The sequence below is a fragment of the Giraffa tippelskirchi genome, chromosome 11 (genome assembly GCF_054371585.1).
Source record: "Giraffa tippelskirchi isolate mGirTip1 chromosome 11, T2T-mGirTip1v1.2.pri, whole genome shotgun sequence".
NCBI lineage: Eukaryota > Metazoa > Chordata > Mammalia > Artiodactyla > Giraffidae > Giraffa > Giraffa tippelskirchi.
The window spans coordinates 20550139-20568348 of NC_137285.1; the positions used below are offsets into that span (position 1 = coordinate 20550139).

At 44.4% G+C, this 18210-nt stretch overlaps 2 protein-coding genes across 16 annotated transcripts in view; both read left to right on the forward strand.

The window, feature by feature from the left end:
• Window positions 1-5697, forward strand: part of ZNF664 (zinc finger protein 664) — a 36360-nt gene extending 30663 nt beyond the window's left edge. For 7 of the 13 annotated variants that reach the window (XM_081540497.1, XM_081540493.1, XM_081540498.1 and 4 more), the window contains 2 exons: window positions 1686-1748; window positions 1856-5697. In XM_081540497.1, the coding sequence (XP_081396623.1) occupies window positions 2365-3228 (864 nt within the window). In that variant the 5' untranslated portion in view covers window positions 1686-1748; window positions 1856-2364 and the 3' untranslated portion in view covers window positions 3229-5697. Of the gene's footprint in view, window positions 1-1635; window positions 1749-1855 lie in introns of all 13 variants that reach the window. The other 6 variants (XM_081540499.1, XM_081540500.1, XM_081540492.1 and 3 more) reach the window with 2 other exon arrangements.
• The window catches only part of RFLNA (refilin A), a 279104-nt gene that overhangs the window by 30663 nt on the left and 230231 nt on the right, over window positions 1-18210 (forward strand). The window lies entirely within an intron of this gene.

Below are 18210 nucleotides of genomic sequence, written 5' to 3' on the forward strand. Positions count from 1 at the left end.
TAGCAGGTTGGATATATTAATCTGTGCCTTGTTTTTTTTCCTAGACAGTATTACCTGGGCTTGGAGAAGGGAATGGCAACCCACTCCAGTATTCTTGCCTGTAGAATCCCATGGACAGAGGAGCCTGGCAGGCTACAGTCCATGGGGTTGCAAGAGTCGGACGTGACTTAGCGACTAAACCACCACTACCAGCACCTGGGCTTACTCGTGTCGGTACATCGTGCTCGTCCCCATTCCCTCTTTTTGATGGCTGAGCAGTAGTTCACTGTAACGAAGCCCCATAGTTGACTCGGGCCCTCCCCAGTGGGTGGGCCTTGGGCTGCCTGCAGTTTTGCTGTGACAGGTACCGCATCAGTGAATAAACTGGTCATCCCCTATTTTGCCAGTATATCTTGGGATAGATCTCTAGAAATGTGATTACTAGATCAGAGGATAGATGCATATATAATTTTTCACACACTGATTATATTTTCTTTTGCTGAAAACCTTGGTTGTTTAGATGAATTACATTATCCTGAAACTTCCATCTGTAAACAGTATTGTTTATTTTGCAATTTTTTTTTTTTTTTTTGCCATGCTGCTTGGCATGTAGGATCTTTGTTCCCCAACCAGGGATTGTACCTGCATCCCTTGCATTGGAAGCTTGGAATCTTAACTGCTGGACCACCGGGGAGGCCCCCTTATTTTGTGATTTTAATGTTAAAGAAACGCCCTCAAGCCCTTGTGTACCCTGTCTTTGTATTGAACATATTATTGAGAATGTTATTCTAAGATGTTTATTTCATTAACCAAGTAACTGAAGTATCACTTGCTGAGCATAATACAGGACATGAAAATGTAGCTAAGGCATCCTAAACCTCAAAAGATTTCAGAATGAGTACATAGGGATTTTCTTCTGTGTCCTCTCCTTCTATTTGGTGTATATTTTGTCCCATGTTGGTTGTCAAAAGTGTGGTAATAAGGCACTGGAAAATACACCTTTTTCTGCTGTACCAGAATGAAGCAGGACATGTCTGCAGGAGAGAGGAGGTGTTATTAAGAACCCTGTGGATGCATCCAGTAGGTATCCATTGAACACCTTTGCTTGGCCAGAATAAGTGAGCAACATACTAAGTTCTTCCCTCCTGGCATTTACTTTCTAGCACAGGAGACAGAACAAAAAGCAAGGAACAATTAGATAATTACAAGTGTTCTGTACTTTGAAGGAATCAAATAAGAGATTTAAATAGAGTCTTAGCCAGGAGCCTTCTTGAGGAAGAGAGAGGCGGCTGACACACCCAACCACATGTGAGGTTGGGGCGGGTGGGGCAGGGCCACGCAGGACCTTGGCTTTCTAAGAACATCAGGATACTATTGGGACAGTTAAGTGAGGGAGAATGACTCTTGATGCCGACATGTCATATATTTACTTTCTCTGGATTGGAGGGCTCCTCAGTGTTGTGTTTCAGCTCCAGAAGCAGCAGCATTGTTCCTTCTGAGGTTCCAAGTGGAGCGAGTTTTCCTTCTTGCTCCTTTGTGTAGACAGCTGCTTCTCATACTCGCATGTAGGTCTTCTGAGGATTTCTTCTCTTTCTCAATAATATTAGCCCTTGGTGTTGCTCAGATAATTACAGTCAGCGGTTGTAATTGGATTAGGTACTTGGGCTGTGAACAGGAGCATGATATCTACAAATTCTCTTCTTCAGACCTGCAAATCCAAGAGACACATCTCTGTGGAAGATAGAGCTCCTTCCTCAAGATCACAGAAGGTCTGTGTCACCGCTGTCTCGCTTATTGGAAATTAATTATAGAATCCATGGCAATTTTCTGGACGAGACAGGAGTTTTCAGTGTTTGTATTTATGTTTCTATTACAGGAGACCTCCAGAGCGACAGCCGTGCAGGGAGGCCTTACGAGGAAAGATTGACACACCTGGACCCACTGTGCTTGCTTCCTGGGAGGCTCCTGTCTGATGCGAAGGAGGCAGGATGTCATAGTGACTCTGCAAGGGGAGGCTCCCGGGGACCGAGGCCAGCACGCAGGATCGCGCCCTTGGCCGCAGGGGACACTGGGCAGGCCTTTCCCTGCAAGTGAGACGAACGAGATTATTCTGCAAGAGGAAGATTCCAGAGGCTTTAAAGCGCAAAGGTTTGCACCTTGGCAGCCTCTTGGAATGTTGACAGCTCAGGATCTAAAAGAAAGTGCTGTGTTAACGAGTTCCAGATTTGATGTGGATGTACATGTCACTTTATAATCAATAATAATACTGAGTGAGGAACACTATGCAGGAAGAAACCTTCCATAGAAAGACAGGCAGGGAAAAGCTTAGGCCGACCTCAGACCTCCCGCATAGAGCCAGCTTGAGATAAACGCCAACATGGCCAAATGAGAGACTCTGAGACAGCCGCCTGTAACTGTAGTCGTTGTAAGGAAATCTCTAAATCACGATACCAAATAGGAACCATGATCTACAAGTGCCCCATGTGCAGGGAGTTTTTCTCTGAGAGAGCAGATCTTTTTATGCATCAGAAAATTCACACTGCTGAGAAGCCCCATAAATGTGACAAGTGTGACAAGGGTTTCTTTCATATATCAGAACTTCATATTCATTGGCGAGACCACACAGGAGAGAAGGTCTATAAATGTGACGATTGCGGTAAGGATTTTAGTACTACGACCAAACTTAACAGACATAAGAAAATCCACACAGTGGAGAAGCCCTATAAGTGTTACGAGTGTGGCAAAGCCTTCAATTGGAGCTCACACCTGCAGATTCACATGAGAGTTCATACAGGTGAGAAACCCTATGTATGTAGTGAGTGTGGAAGGGGCTTTAGCAATAGTTCAAACCTCTGCATGCATCAGAGAGTGCACACCGGAGAGAAGCCCTTTAAATGTGAAGAGTGTGGGAAGGCCTTCAGGCACACTTCCAGCCTCTGCATGCATCAGAGAGTCCACACAGGAGAGAAGCCCTATAAATGCTATGAGTGTGGGAAGGCCTTCAGCCAGAGCTCCAGCCTCTGCATCCATCAGAGAGTGCACACTGGGGAGAAGCCCTATAGGTGCTGTGGGTGTGGGAAGGCTTTCAGCCAGAGCTCCAGCCTCTGCATCCATCAGAGAGTGCACACCGGGGAGAAACCTTTTAAGTGTGATGAGTGTGGGAAGGCCTTCAGTCAGAGCACCAGCCTCTGCATCCACCAGAGAGTGCACACAAAGGAGAGAAACCATCTCAAAATATCAGTTATATAAAGCGTTTTGCTAAGAGTTAAAAAAAAATTCTTAAAACCCATAAGTGCCACTAGGAAGGAAAAACCCTGTAAATACCTACATTGATCCAAGAAATTTTTACAGCAGGACCCAGCAGAACATTGTTTTTCAGGAGGCATGCGTGAGGGTGAGGTTTTGGATTCATGCCAAGTGTGTTCCACAACTTGTGAATCTGGAGCTCTTGTGAGTGTGCGCCCAGGGCAGGCTGTGAGGTCCCAGTCGTGGGTGTGTGTTTCCTGGGATTCACAGGAAACCCTGGTCGTTGTGCAGCCTCCCAAGTCACCTTCTGTGTACACTTTACCCAAATGTTACCCCCAGTACTGCCCCATTTCAGGAACTCAACGCCCTTCCTTCTCTTGATCCCAGCATACCGGTGAATGCATTTGAAAACGGCCAGCTCCCACCAAGTAGTGTTCTGGTACTTCAGAGGTTACCACTTGGTTTAGCCTCTCCATATCTGTCCATGTACCCCATTACTTCTGCACTCACTTTACCCGTGTATCCTCCAAATGCCCATAAATATCCACCCCTTCCTAGATGGCATCAAATTTCATTTTAGGTTTTAGGTGACTCATGATGGCCACTTACTTTGCCTATCAGAGAAAATCATTGGCAAGCATACATGCCCTTGAACTTTAATTTTGTGAATTCTGCTAATCACTGTGTCACTATGTTAGACTTAATTTTCTAGTGGCTACATCACATATTTTTAACTTGAATATTTTTGGGGTTTTTTTTGGGGGGGGAAATAGCTGAATGTAAATAGGGAGGAGGAAGTGAGCGGAGTTAGGACTTTTCTCCATCCAGAACTGCCCTCTGGGGCTCCTTTAGTAACATGTGGAGCCACTTTCCCTAGGAGAAGTGGATGGTAGGAGGCATCCCTAATAATAGTTTCTGTTTCTGTAATTTTGGGCAATAACGTGTAGGATTACATATCCGTTCCTTTGTAGGCAGGAATGTCTCTGTTCACCTCTCCTTTTCTTTATTCATTCATTGGACAAGTATTTATTGAACACCTCCTATGTGCCAGGCACTGTGCCCCTTGCGGGGGATACCACTGAGTAAGACAGACAAGGGCCCTACTCGTGGAGTTGACTTCTGGTAGAGGAGACCGATAATAAGCAAGTAAACAAATACCGTAGTATGAGATAGTGATTAAGTGCTATGGAGAAAATAACCTAGGGTGATGATTTAGAGGGGTGGGGGTGGGGGGCGGCGGTAGATAGCAGTCAGGGAGGCCTTTGTGCGGGCAAGGGTGGCGCAGGGGCAGCTGCGGAGCGCAGGTGCCCACAGTTGGGGCGGCTGTGCGTGCGCATTGGGCAGAGCAGAAGGCGCGGCCCGGTGGTGAGTGTAGTGAGCAGCGGGGCGGGGGAGATGCTGAAAGCTCAGTATCCTGACGTTTATAGGCCCTTTTTTTTTTTTTTTTTTTTTGGCTAGATTGATATTAAAAACTCATGTGGAGGAACTCCAGGAATGTTTAGAAGACCAAAAGTCCCCAATGACAACAAAAAGCAACTAATTTTGAACTTTGTTTCTCTCCTCATTCCTGTTTTCATTGATTTCCCACATGTAGTCCTTTTTGCTCAGGAAGTCCTTGGGGGAAATTAAGGCTTTTTGAAAGCTCTGAACTGGGTGATCAGGTTAGCAGTGTCCACTGTCTTGAGAGGTTGGAAAATGAACTACCCGAATAGGCACCGAAATAGGAAACAAAGCTTGATTTTCTCTTCATATTTGAATTAATTTCTTCTGTTTGACTGGAAGGGGTTTTTGTATAACTAAAACTTCAGTGCATAAAGGAGATTTAAAAGGAGCACATAACTGAGTGGGTGAAAGTAGAAGATGGGATTTGGGGTGGGGGGGTACATGTGTTACCATCTGAATTTTCATCTGGATAGCTCTGTCAACCAGCCTTTGGGAAGTCACTTCACGTAATTTTCCTCCTTTTTGCGAAGAGAAGGCTGTCTTAGTTATTTGATAAAGCCCCTTCCAGGCCTGAATTCCTCGACTACGATTTACTGTAGTGTCTTAACACTCTTCCATGTCACAGTAGTGTGGAGCATTAGAGAAAAGCCTAGACTTTTAGTTGATAGCGAGCCAGTTGAAATATCATTGATAGAATTTTAGTTTTAGGAAAAATTGGTTTGATTTCTAGCTTTATTACTATTAGGTATGTGAGCTTGGGCAAAATCGCTTAATCTTTGAGTCTAGTTTTCTCACTTACAAAATGAGGACATTAGGCTAAATGATTTCCGAGTTTCCAGCTAGTCCTAGAGTTCTATATTTCTACATAGTTGAATTATTTTATCATGCCGTTGCTGGGGAATATGACTAACACTTTTGAAGCTACTAATTTTATGTCGAGCTTTAAAGTCCATAATTGTTATCTTTGGAAAATATTATTTGACCTACAGTATGTCCAAATCAATTTAATAAAATCACTTTATAACAGGGTTCTGTGCTTGACATATGGTGGTATGAATTTGGTGGTCTGTGTGTGTGTGTCTGTATGTGTGTGTATGGTAGGGGTGGGCTTGTGCGTTATGTCTAGGTGACCATATGATATAGTGAGGAGGTTGCTGTTAATACTCAAACATGGACAAGCCTAAACTGGGACCATCCCAGCAAACCAAGTTGTGAGGACACCCTGGCCCAGGGGACAAGCAGTTGACCAAGGAGTCATGAGGTCTGTGGCAGACTGGAGAAAGCCCACCTTCCTGAGTGGATGGCCTGCTCAGCCATAGCCGTTTGTTTCCATGGTGGAAACGAGGCCTCAGGGTCCTGCGTGGTCTGCTCTTTTAAGGAAAAACCAACAATCCAGATTTTTACTTAAAATTTAATTATTTTTAAAGGTTACCAATGAATTCACATTTCCTGTGTGACCCATTTTGATATTTGTGTTAAGGAAATGGCAGCCCACTTCAGTATTCTTGCCTGGGAACTCCCATGGTCAGAGGAGCCTTGTGGGCTATACGTCCACGGGGTCGCAAAGAGTTGGACACGACTGAGCAACTAAACAGCAGTTATCTGAATGCTGCCCATAGGCTTCTGTTTCACTTTGCAAGCCCTGCGGTGGCTCGTGATGGCTGTCACTCACCCCTGCTAAGGCCCGACACCTCTCAGCTAAGCAGTGGTGGCCCAGACCCGAGCCACGGTCTCCGATAGTGGATCTGGCATCCATCTGCCTCTTGGGGCGAGTCTGTGCTCCACTTCTGGTTGAGGCGGAAGTAATCCAGACAACCCTTTAAGTGTGAGTGGGGTGGGGCAGAGAGGTCCCACTTGCAGTCACGTTCACCCATCAAGTCACTCCTGTGCCTGCTAGGGGTTCCAGTATGAGCGCGAGAAGTCACGGCTCACTTCCCAGTTTCCTAGTGCCTTCCCAGGGGCCTTCCAACTCTTGGTTCAGTTATTCCCCCAAATTTAAATTATTAAGCAGTGTTTTCTGTACGGCTTGCTGTTATCCTCAGCAGTTTGAAAATAATTAAGTGAAAGCAAATATCATAAGATAGAAAAAGTACTCAATGGTGAAATCAATCCCTGAGGAATAGGTGAGAGAGAGGTTGATACCATCACAGGGCAGGAGGCAGATTATCAGTATAAGTAGTATCGCCGAGTTGGTACACGGATTGAGATGAAGAGGGGCGGGGAGCCTGAAGGTGATAGAGCCCTTACTCGGTGACCTTGAGCTTAACTTCTCTGAACCTCAGGTTTCTCATTTGTAAAATGGTTTTGAAAATAACCTAACCTGGGAGATATTTGAGAAAATGAAATAAACACATATAAAGTACTTGTGTGCTAAGTTTCTTCAGTCGTGTCTGACTCTTCGCAACCCTATGGACTGTAGCCCGCCAGGCTCCTCTGTCCATGGGATTCTCCAGGCAAAAATACTGGAGTGGGTTGCCATGCCCGCCTCCAGGGGATCTTCGTGACCCACGGATAGAGGCTGCATCTCTTACGTCTCCTGCATTGGCGGGCAGATTCTTCACCACTGGTGCCACCTGGAAAGCCCGTGAAGTGCCTAACCTTTAGTAATATAACATAATTATTATTAATCCCAGTTGCCTATTAAGGAAGATGAGTCATGTTATCCAGAGTTCTTTTGTCCTGTTGAGCACTGTGATGGGTCTGGACATCTGCATTTGGGGTGGGACCTGGAGAAGGCTGAATGGCTCCACGTGGTGATAAAGCAAAGAACTCGAGTGTCCCAGTATAGTCTGAGATGAGAAGATACAGAGTGGACTTGGGAAGGGAGTTGAAGAGAGGGACCCAGCGGAGTAGGATGGTGTCTGGTTGCACGCTGTCCTGTATGGACCCTCGCAACCACAGAATCCTTCCCCCTGAGGTCTTGGGATGCTCAGTCTGAGCAGATTTCTTATGGAAACTTAAAGAGGGCCAAATGCTGTGTCCAGCCTGAAGTGGGGCAGAACACCTAAGTACCACACTTAAGTAGTTCTGAGGCCGGGGAGGGCAGCTCTGAGACACACACTCCAAGGGTCTCAGAAATTCCGGGAGAGCTTCCAGGTCCCACTAGCTAGTGTCATCCAAACCCTGCGGGCAGGTAGGCCTCCAGGTGTTACCACTTGGTTTCCCCTCCTGGTATGCATAAGGTAGAGCAATTCTGAGGTCAAAAGGACACAAAGACATTTTAAATAAATCATTCTCCCCCCATGTTTTAAAATATTAAGAGGCACATGAGCAAATCTGGAGATTTCAGGGCCTTGTGTTTGTTACATGTGTCAGCAGAGGTCTTGGTGGACTGTGACCCGTTGAACCAAAGCGCTTTCATTGTTCAGATGTAGGTATAATATTGGAGAAGGAAATGGCAACCCCTTCCAATATTCTTGCCTGGGAAATCCCATGGACAGAGGAGCCTGATGGGCTATAGTCTGCAGGGTCACAAAGAATCAGACGTGACTTAGTGACTAAACAGCAAACAGGTATAATAGATGCAAATAAAATACATTTTTAGAATAAGATAATAGCACAGGTATGTTGCTCTTTCTGATTTTCAGATGAATTTACACAATTTATAGCCTGTTTTGCATGTACCCCATCAGTCCTGCTCCCCCATACTGCTTCAGATAGTGGGTTCACCCTGACTTGGCCTCCTCTTCTGTAAAGCTGGTCTTGGCCCAGATCTTCTCTGCATCATGAATTAGAGTGGGAGTGTCATGTTGAGTTTTTAAACCCAGGATCTATAGATGGGTCTCAAAGAGATCTGGAACCTTCTTAAACTGTATGCAGAGCTTTGTGTACCTGTGGGTATAGGCGTTTTTCAAGGAAGGCAGTCTTTTCAATTTCACTTGTGACTCTAATGGATAAAGAGCACTGACTGAGAAGAACTTTCTGATTGGGCCACACAGTTATTTGTTGTGCGGGGACCTTGGGCAAAGTGACACCTAAGAGGTCAGAACAGCGGTGGGTCACTGGGATGAACCGAAAGCCGGGTAAAAAATAGTTTAAAAAAAAGGAACCCTGTGCTGTGTCGTGAGGAAAGAAGACACTGTTGGCATAAGGTGAAAGGTCTGCATGTCCCTGTCACAGTGGGCGCGGTGCAAGCCTGTGTTACAATATGGTGTCCTGTGCTCAGGAGAAAAGTCCTGTGAACAATGTGAGGGAGTCTGTGTAGGTGAGAACAGCTAGGTCCTTCAGAAGGACTGGCTGGACACGTGAGGAGTCAGCTCCATGTATGGAAAATGCTGGAGCCACAGCTGAGTCTGGCTCTTAGTTGCAGGAGAGGCAATTCCTGATGTAAAATTGGAGTGAGGGCCCCAGTGCTGGGATGGGTTGTACTTAGATTCAAATAAACCTATTCGCATCACTTGGTGTTGTGTCCTTCCATGTTTAATTCCTGTGTCCCCCTTCACTTGCTTGGTGTACCAAATTAAGGAAATATCTCCCTATTCATGGTTAAAGCGATCACCTTGAGCCTTCAGCCTGTCTGTTCACCAAAATGTCCTTTCTACCCTGGTGCTCCTCTGTCCTTGCACATCCCCTCCCTTTCTGAAATAAGCTCAAGACCCACAGGGGCTTAGTCCAGAGGGTAAGTCCTCCCCCTAACATCTTGTGAGGAATTAGCTGGAGATTTCAACTAGCCATCAGCAGGCCACACAGCGTCATTGTTGCCAACAGTGTTTGGAGAAGAATCAGTTTTCTACGTACTGTATGCCAAGGCAGCTCACTCGATCCAGTACACATCAGGAGAAGAAATCAAAAGAAAGAGAAGTATAAAATAAGATGGCAAGGGACTTCCCTGGCAGTCCAGTGGTCAAGACTTCCTTCCAACACAGGGGTTGCAGGTTTGATCCCTGGTTGGGGAACTAAGATCCCACATGTCTCAGGGCCAAAAAGCCAAAACATAAAACAGAAGCAAAATTGTGACAAATTCAGTAAGGACTTTAAAAATGGCCCACACCAAAAAATCTTAAAAAAAATAAAGATAGCAGGAGTAGATGTCAACATAGTATTCACCATAGTGAGGCCCTGATGGCTCAGACTGTAAAGAATCAGCCTGCAATGCAGGAGATAAGGGTTCAATCCCTGGGTCAGGAATAGCCCCTGGAGAAGGGAATGGCAACTCACTACAGTATTCTTGCCTGGAGAATTCCATGGACAGAGGAGCTTCGTGGGCTATGTAGTCCATAGCATCACAAAGAGTTGACTGAGCGACTAACACTTTCAGTTTTCATTATAATATGAATGGATTAAATTTTGCTGTTTCTGGACATTTTCAAGTTGAATGGTAAACTTCACCACAAATAGGTGTACAGGTTGATTATAACAGACCACGTACAAGAAAGAAGTGACACAAAAGGTTGAAAATACGGAAGTGAAAAAACATACCAGGAAAATATTAACAGAAAGCCAGTGGTACCAGCCTTGCCAATAAAATGCAAGGTAAAAAGCGTCCATTTATGCAGGGAATAATTTGTCAAGGTAAATAGTTATGTACCTTTATTCAACTAAAAACATAGCTTTGAAAGAGTTTATGTGTTTAGAGGTACAGTGAGAAATTAATTCCCGACCACAAGAGAATATATTAATCCTCATATCTCAGAAATCTGCAAATCAATTAGACAAAAATCAACCATCACTGTTAACAAACTTGATCTATCAGCTGTCTATGAACTTTGTGCCGACAAACCCTCTTGGAGCATTCATAAAAACTCACCATGTTTTATGCCAGAAAGAAAATCTCACCAGATTCCAAAATGCATAAATCCCGCAGGCCACATCCTCTGACTGTAAAACATCTTACAAATCAAAGGTGCTGAGAAGGAGACAAAAATCCTATCCACTTGTAGATTTACAAAAAACTAGCAAAACATCCCCTTCCCCTTCAGGTTGACAGCTAACCAGGAAATCAGTGCACGTACAAATGATTTAGAGATGGATGGCAGTGACAGTACCGTGTAACGTATCTCAGTTGTGATGGAAATGAGTAAAAATTTTTATAGCCTTAAATTCATCTATTAGGTAAGAAACTTTAAAAGTGAACTGAGCCAGGGACTTCTCTGGTGGTCCGGTGGCTAAGACATCACGCTCCTAATGCAGGGGGCCCAGGTTCGATCCCTGGTCAGGGAACTAGATCTCACATGCTGCACCTGCCACAACTAAAGAGTTCACATGCTGCAACGAAGATCAAAGATCCCACGTGCCACAACTAAGACCTAGCACAGCCAAATGAATAAATATTAAAGAAAAACCATAAACCAAGCCTTTGAACTCAATATGCTTGATCTTTATCAAGACCATTTTTTGTTCTTGTTCATTTCACATATCCTTGTGCTGAGTCATTTTGAAAAAATAAGGATTACCTGTAGCATGCAGCAAAGACCCCAGGGAGTTGTGGGGGGGGCAGAGGAGGGGCCCCCTGGATCCCGAGGAGCCACCCTTAGATAAGGTTGCCTAATGAAGTGCAGAATGCCTGGTTACATTTGATTTTCAGATATCTTACTTACTGATGCTAAAACTTATTCATCGTTTGTTCATTAAACTGAGATTCACATCTAACCAAGTGCCTTCTATTTTCATTTGCCAAACTTGGCACCCCTGCCTGAGGAAAGGAGGGGAAGGGGCTCTAGTGTTCAGGGGAGGGGTGTCATAGGGGAGTGAAGGAGACCCTCGGTAGGGTGAGTGGACAGCCCGTTGGGCTGGACCGGAAGCAGGGAGACCTTTCTGGTTTCTGCAGTAAAGAGAGGCTGCACACCTGGTGACATGCTCCCCAGGCAACGGGGAGGGGGAAGGTTCCGGGTTCACAGAACAGTCCGACCCAGGACTCCTGGGCGCCTGGACCCTGGGAAAAGCCTGTGTGGGCCCAAGGACTGAGGCCGGGGCTGTTGGGGGAGAAACCTCCGGTAACGATGAGGGCGGGGATCCAGGTGGGCACATACCCATGCCCCCCAAGAGGGTCCAAGTGGGGCTGTCTAAAGCATGGGCCCTAGGGCAGGGGCTCCTTCTGACCAGGTCCCAGGGTGGTCCAGACTGACCACACACCTACAGAGACTGAGTTTGGGATGATATCAGGCCAGACCGGCCCAGTAGAAATTTCATTTAAAAAAAAATGTATATTTAAATATATATGGCTTTGATATGAACCATTTCTAAAGTCTTTATTGAATTTGTTGCAACACTGCTTCTGTTTTGTGTTTTGTTTTTTTGGCCACGAGGCACGTGGGATCTTAGCTCCCCGACCGGGGATGGAACCCACACCACTGGAAGGTGAAGTCTTAACCACTGGACCACCAGGGAAGTCCCCCAGATGAAATTTCTGCCCCATGTGAATACACAGAAATAATATTTACAGAACAGTCATTCTGAGGAAAGGAAGGGCAAAAAACCAGAGCCCATGAACTCGAGCCATCTTTGATCACGCATCCAGGGCATTTGCTAGTTGACATTCTCGGGTCTCTTCCTGATTTCCCCTGTGTTCTAATCTCACGTTCGCCAAGGTGCAAACCTGACGACTCAGACCAAGTGGCAGGGAGATGTGTGAATAACTCTTTGCGGCATTAAGTGTTTTCCACCGCAAGAAAAGTGCTAATCAATATCTTCAAGAGATCCTTGTACTGCAAGAAGCCAGGGAAACAGATTGTTGTCAACCTCAGCGCTCAGTGCGGAGCATCCTCGAAGGCTTGAGAGGCCAGTGTTGTCAGGGACCCCTGCAGGGAAGTGGCTTGTGATCCTCATCAGCTCTGAAGCATCACCTGGGGTCTCTTCTCTTCTTTTCTTCATACTCTCAGAGAACACGCACTACATCATGTGTGTTCAAGTTTCCTGAAGTCCTCGGGCCCCTCTGATCACTGCCTCTGAGTACTGACACAATTTTAGTGCAATGGTAGATGGTGTGTGTGTGTTGTTGTTGTTGTTTAGTTGCTAAGTTGTGTCTGACTCTTTGAGACCCTATGGACTGTAGCCCACCAGGCTCCTCTGTCCATGGGATTTCCCAGGCAAGAATACTGGAGTGGATTGCCATTTTCTTCTTCAGGGGATCTTCCCAGCTCAGGGATTGAACCCATGTCTCCTGCATTGGCAGGCAGATTCTTTACCAAGGAGCCACCTGGGAAGCCCCCAACACAATTTTAATATGCACACCAAAGGGGTGAAGCAATCACTCAGTAACCCCCTTGAGTATGGAACAGTAAAATAGATACATTTGCTTTGGAGTTAATTATATTTCATTTGCCTTCATGATTTAGTCTTGAATAATATAATCAAATTAGCTGACATTACTTAAGCAAACGAGTTATGTGGGTAATTGGGAAAGAGCCAATTATTTGATGGAAAAAAGCCAAGCTGGCATTCTTTTTTTTTCCTTTCTCCTGGGTAAAGAATAGTCATCTAGAAGTTGCTGACTCACTCATGTTGTTGTTGTAGCCGTTCAGTCACTAAGTCGTGTCTGACTCTTCAAGACCCTTGGCCTCCACTATCTCCTGGAGTTTGCTCAAACTCATGTCCTTTGAGTCGGTGACGCCCTCCAACCACAGTTGAGTATTAATCATACAGTAAAAAGTTTATGTTCTCTGCATAGTTTGGGGTATTTGTTAAGACCATGAAGTAGTGAGAGATGTTCATTTTCCTTTTACAAACAAAAAATGCTCTCAGGGAACCTCCCTGGCGGTCCAGTGGCTAAGACTTCACCTTCCAATGCAGAGGGTGCGGGTTCGGTCCCTGGTCTGTGGGCTAAGATCCCACATGCCTTGCTGCCAAAAAGCCAAAACATAAAACAGAAGCAATACTGTGAAAGTGAAGTTGCTCAGTCGTGTCCAACTCTTTGGGACCCCGTGGACTGTAGCCTACCAGGCTCCTCCGTCTATGGGATTCTCCAGGCAAGAATACTGGAGTGGGTTGCCATTTCCTTCTCCAGGGGATCTTCCCGACCCAGGGATCGAAGCTGGGTCTCCTGCATTGTAGGCAGATGCTTTACCCTCTGTGCCACCAGGGAATGCCAGCAATACTGTAACAAATTCAATGAAGACTTTAAAAATGGTCCCTGTCAAAAAGAATGTATCCTCAGACTGAAGAACAGTTTGCTTTATTATTTACTTTTTACTAGAAATAGTGTTGCTGTTGTCTTTATTAGAGTTGATACATCCATCCATCTATTATTGAAGTATAATTTTCCTGCAATATTGTGTTCTAGGTGCACAACATAGTGATTTGATATTTCTTTACATTACAAAATGGTCACTAGGCTAAGTGTAGTTACCATCTGTCACCATACACATCTTTTAAAGATATTATTGGCTCTATTTCCCATGTTGTCCATTTCATTCCCCATGACTCATTTATTTTGTAAATAAATGGAAGTTTGTACCTCTCAATCGCCCTCACCTATTTCTAGAGTAGATACATTTTAGAATAAAACTAAATAAAACCGCCCAGATCCATTTTATTAGCATGGCAGAGTCAAATGCCAAAGTCATTCTACCTAAGGAAATAAGAGCTGTTGAGCTCTTAGAACCTGACAGTTCCATGTCACGTGGCTAGAGAGATCAAAAATTAAGTCCTTGGTTATTTTGGGTCAAACAAGTTAAAAATCAAATCATTTCACTTGGAAAAATGAAGTGCTGTGGCTTTAAATGCATGGATAGCCCCCTCTAGTGGTCAAAAGGGGTGGGTCAGGGGCTATGATACAGGTTCTTTGCTCTTAACCATCTGGATTCCCTACCTCCCTGCATGAGTGCATGCTAAGTCGCTTCCATCCCATATGACTCTTCGGGACCCTATGGACTTGTAGCCCACCAGGCTCCTCTGTCCATGGGTTTCTCCAGGCAAGACTACTGGAGTGGGTTGCCATGCCCTTCTCCATCTCTACTTCCCTACAACTTTCTAAACATTTTTTTCCCTCTTGGAGAGGGGGAGTGCAAAGACTTCCATTCTACACCTGTTCTCTGGATTACTTTAAGAATATTTTTGTTGTCTGTAAAGCATCTTTTTGGTTCCACCCACCCCAAATGCTGTGAAAGCAACTACTATGAATGTTACAAAACTTCACAGTCCTGTTTTAACCCCTTCTCTGTTCAATTTATGCCTTTCTTATCTAAGTTAAATGTTGACTCTCATGCCCCTCTGTTTCATATGTTTAAGTTCTTCGTTAATTCTAAGTTTTATTAGCTATGTCTAGGCTAGTCCTTCAATGATCACTCATTTAAAAGATAAAAAGATACAATTAATTAGGCTTCACTGGTGGTTCAGTGGTAAATAATCTGTGTGCCAATGCAGGAGACACGGGTTCGATCCCTGGTCCGAGAAGATCCCACATGCTGAGGAGCAACTAAGCTTGTGTACCACAGCTATTAAGCCTGTTCTCCACAACCCGAGAGCCACAACTACTGAGCCTGTGTGCTACGTCCACTGCAGCCCGAGCACCCTAGAGCCCGTGTCCGAAACAAGAGAAGCCACCGCAATGAGGAGCCCTTACTTTGAAACTAGAGAGTAGCCCCTGCTCTCTGCAACTAGAGAAGACTCATGCAGCAACAAAGACCCACACAGCCAAAAATAAATTTTAAAAATTATTTAAAGATACAATTAATAATGCTAAGAAGACTTTGTGGTTTAGTTTTGTGAGAGGTGCATGCCAAGTCACTTCAGTCGTGTCCGACTCTTTGCCATCCCATGGGCTGCAGCCTGCCAGGTTCTTCTGTCCATGGAATTCTCCCGGCAAGAATACTGTAGTGGGTTGCCATGCCCTCCTCCAGGGGATCTTCTGGACCCAGGGATCAAACCCATGTCTCTTACATCTCCTGCATTGGCAGGCAGGTTCTTTTCCACTAGTGCCACCACAGGTAGTGTTATGTAAAAAACAGAAGCAGGATATGAGTTCATCAGGCAATGTCTTTGGGATAATATAAAATGAAAATTAAGAGTCTAGCTTATAAATCATTGAGTTACAAACCATTACTTCACTTGTGCTGTGGCTTGAAAAAACAGATTTCCTTCCAAGAGCTCAGACCATTGCCTGTAAATCATACCACGGATGATAATGTTTTTGAAAAAGACTCTTAAACAACTGCTTGGTGAAGCATGCCAAGTGTTTCTGATAAGACAGCCTATTGATGAAGCAATTCTTTTTGGCTCTACACATCCCAAGCATGGGTGCCAGCAGATTAACATTGTCTTCCCTTTTCATTTTCCTGTGGGGCTCATCAATGACCATTATCTGACCAAAGAAACTTCCGTTAAGTGTATAAGAGTGCTCAAAAGATGGTTGAACGGCATAGCAGCCCAGTAGGGCGTATTTTAGCTCAGAGACCAGAAAAGCTTATGAGCTTATGGGTGGTTAAAAGATATTCCTTCTTCTCTGCCTCCTTTTCCCCCTCTCCAGGCAACAACATGGGGAACTTATAAACCACTTTTATTATTTTTTTATAGCTACCCTTGGAAGTTTAAGATCATCATTAACTCCATCTTCTTCTACTGTATTTTATTATATTATATATATTAAAATATATATACATACTTTAATTTTGACTGCACTGGGTCTTCATTGCAGTGAGCAGGTTCACTTGCTCCACAGCATGTGGGACCTTGGTTCCCCAACCAGGAATCAAACCTGCTTCTGGACCACCAGGGAAGTTCCTATAAAGCCACCTTTGTAATTTATAGAAGCTGACATCTCCGTCTTAACATACTTATCATTGTCATGGTTATAGTAACTCAAAGGGGGAAAAGATTTTCTGTCTCCATGTTATGCACAGGACACTGGAAAGGGTGTTGGGTGACTTGCAAAACTGAGGGGGCAAAGCTAACCAAGAAACCCGGTCTCCTGGAATCACCATCAGATCATGCAATCCCACTTCTGGGTACAAACCCCAAAGATTTGAAAGCAGGGACTCCAACAGATATTTGTATGCTTGTGTTCATAGAAGCAGCATGATTCATACTTGCTAAAGGGTAGAAACAACTCAAGTGTCCATTGGTGGATGAACAAATAAGCACAATGGCGTCTATCCACACAATGGGATAGTACTCAGCCTTCAATAGGAAGGAAATTCCTACACATGCTGTGAATACAACATGATTGAATTTGAGGACATTATGCTGAGTAGCATACAAATATTGTATGATTCCACTTACATGAGCTACCTAAAGTGGTCAGATTTACAGACGGAAAGTAGAAGAGTGGCTGCCAGGGACTGGAGGAGGAGGAATGGGGAGTTAGTGTTTAATGGGGACAAAATTTGTTTTGGGGAAGATGAAAAAGTTGTGGTGACAGATGGTGGGGATGGTTGTATAACATTTGAATATACCTGATGCCGCTGAACCATATGCTTAAAAATGGCTAAACTTGGGACATCTCTGGCCAGCCTGTGATTTAGACTCTATGCTTCCAGTGCAAGGGGTGCAGGTTCGATCTTTGGTCAGGGGACTAAGATCCCATGTGCCGCGCGGTGAGGTCGAGAAAAAGAAGACTAAAATGATAAATGTTATATCTATTTCAACACAATGAAAAAAGAGATCCCAAAAAGGGAATGGCATTTTGGAGAAATATTTAGAATGCAGAGTCAGGGAAAAAAAATCATAGTGGAAGCAGATTTTGAAGGACTTTTCCTGGCTTTGATTTTGGTCCCCTGTTTCCTAGCTGTGTGATTTTGAGCCAGTTGCTTGACCTCTCTGTGCCTCAGATTCCTCATCTGTAAGACAGGCATAAGATTTGTACCTATGGCAACTGGCTCTTGTAAAGCTGAAAGGAGATGAAATAGGAACCTTGCAGGGGGGGCGTACCATAAATAATGGCCATCATTACTGTGATTAGAGTTTAACCTGGCCAAGGACTCTCCTCTAATAAATAGCAGCACCTCCTGAAAAAGGCATGTTGGCCAGTCTTCTCCACTGTTAGGCTGTACCCGTCACACATCATGTTATTTGTTGGACTGGATTGAAAGCAGAGTGCTATCATCTTTGGAAGGAAATCACTGCAGCTTAAAGATGATCAGAAAATGCATTTAAGAAATTTAAAGGTGTCACAACACTGTCAATACTGGACTCTTCCTATAAATGAAATCAAAGAATGGATATATATGATTTTCAAATAAAATAAATGTACACTTAAAAAAACCACCACCACCAGGTATCCTGAATGGCAAACTGGTGCTCTATCAATCAGGGAATTTCCTCCTTCATCTGGATAACCTGCTGCTTGAGGCAGCTCAAGTAGGTGAACTTGAGTGTCTCCCTGAGTGAAAGGCACCTTGCTAAGGGCTGAAAATACAGAGGATGATATCAGACACACTCTTTAGTTATTTGTTTAGCCTAGTTGGAGAGAAAGACTTCCAGGGGGACTTCCCTGGCAGTCCGGTGGTTAAGTCTTCACCTTCCAATGCAGGAGTCATGGGTTTGATCCCTCGTTGGAGAGCTAGGATTCACACATGCCTCTCTGCTAAAAAAAACAAAACAAAACATAAAAGCAATATTATAACAAATTCAATAAAGACTTTAAAAATGGTCCACATTAAAAAAAAAATC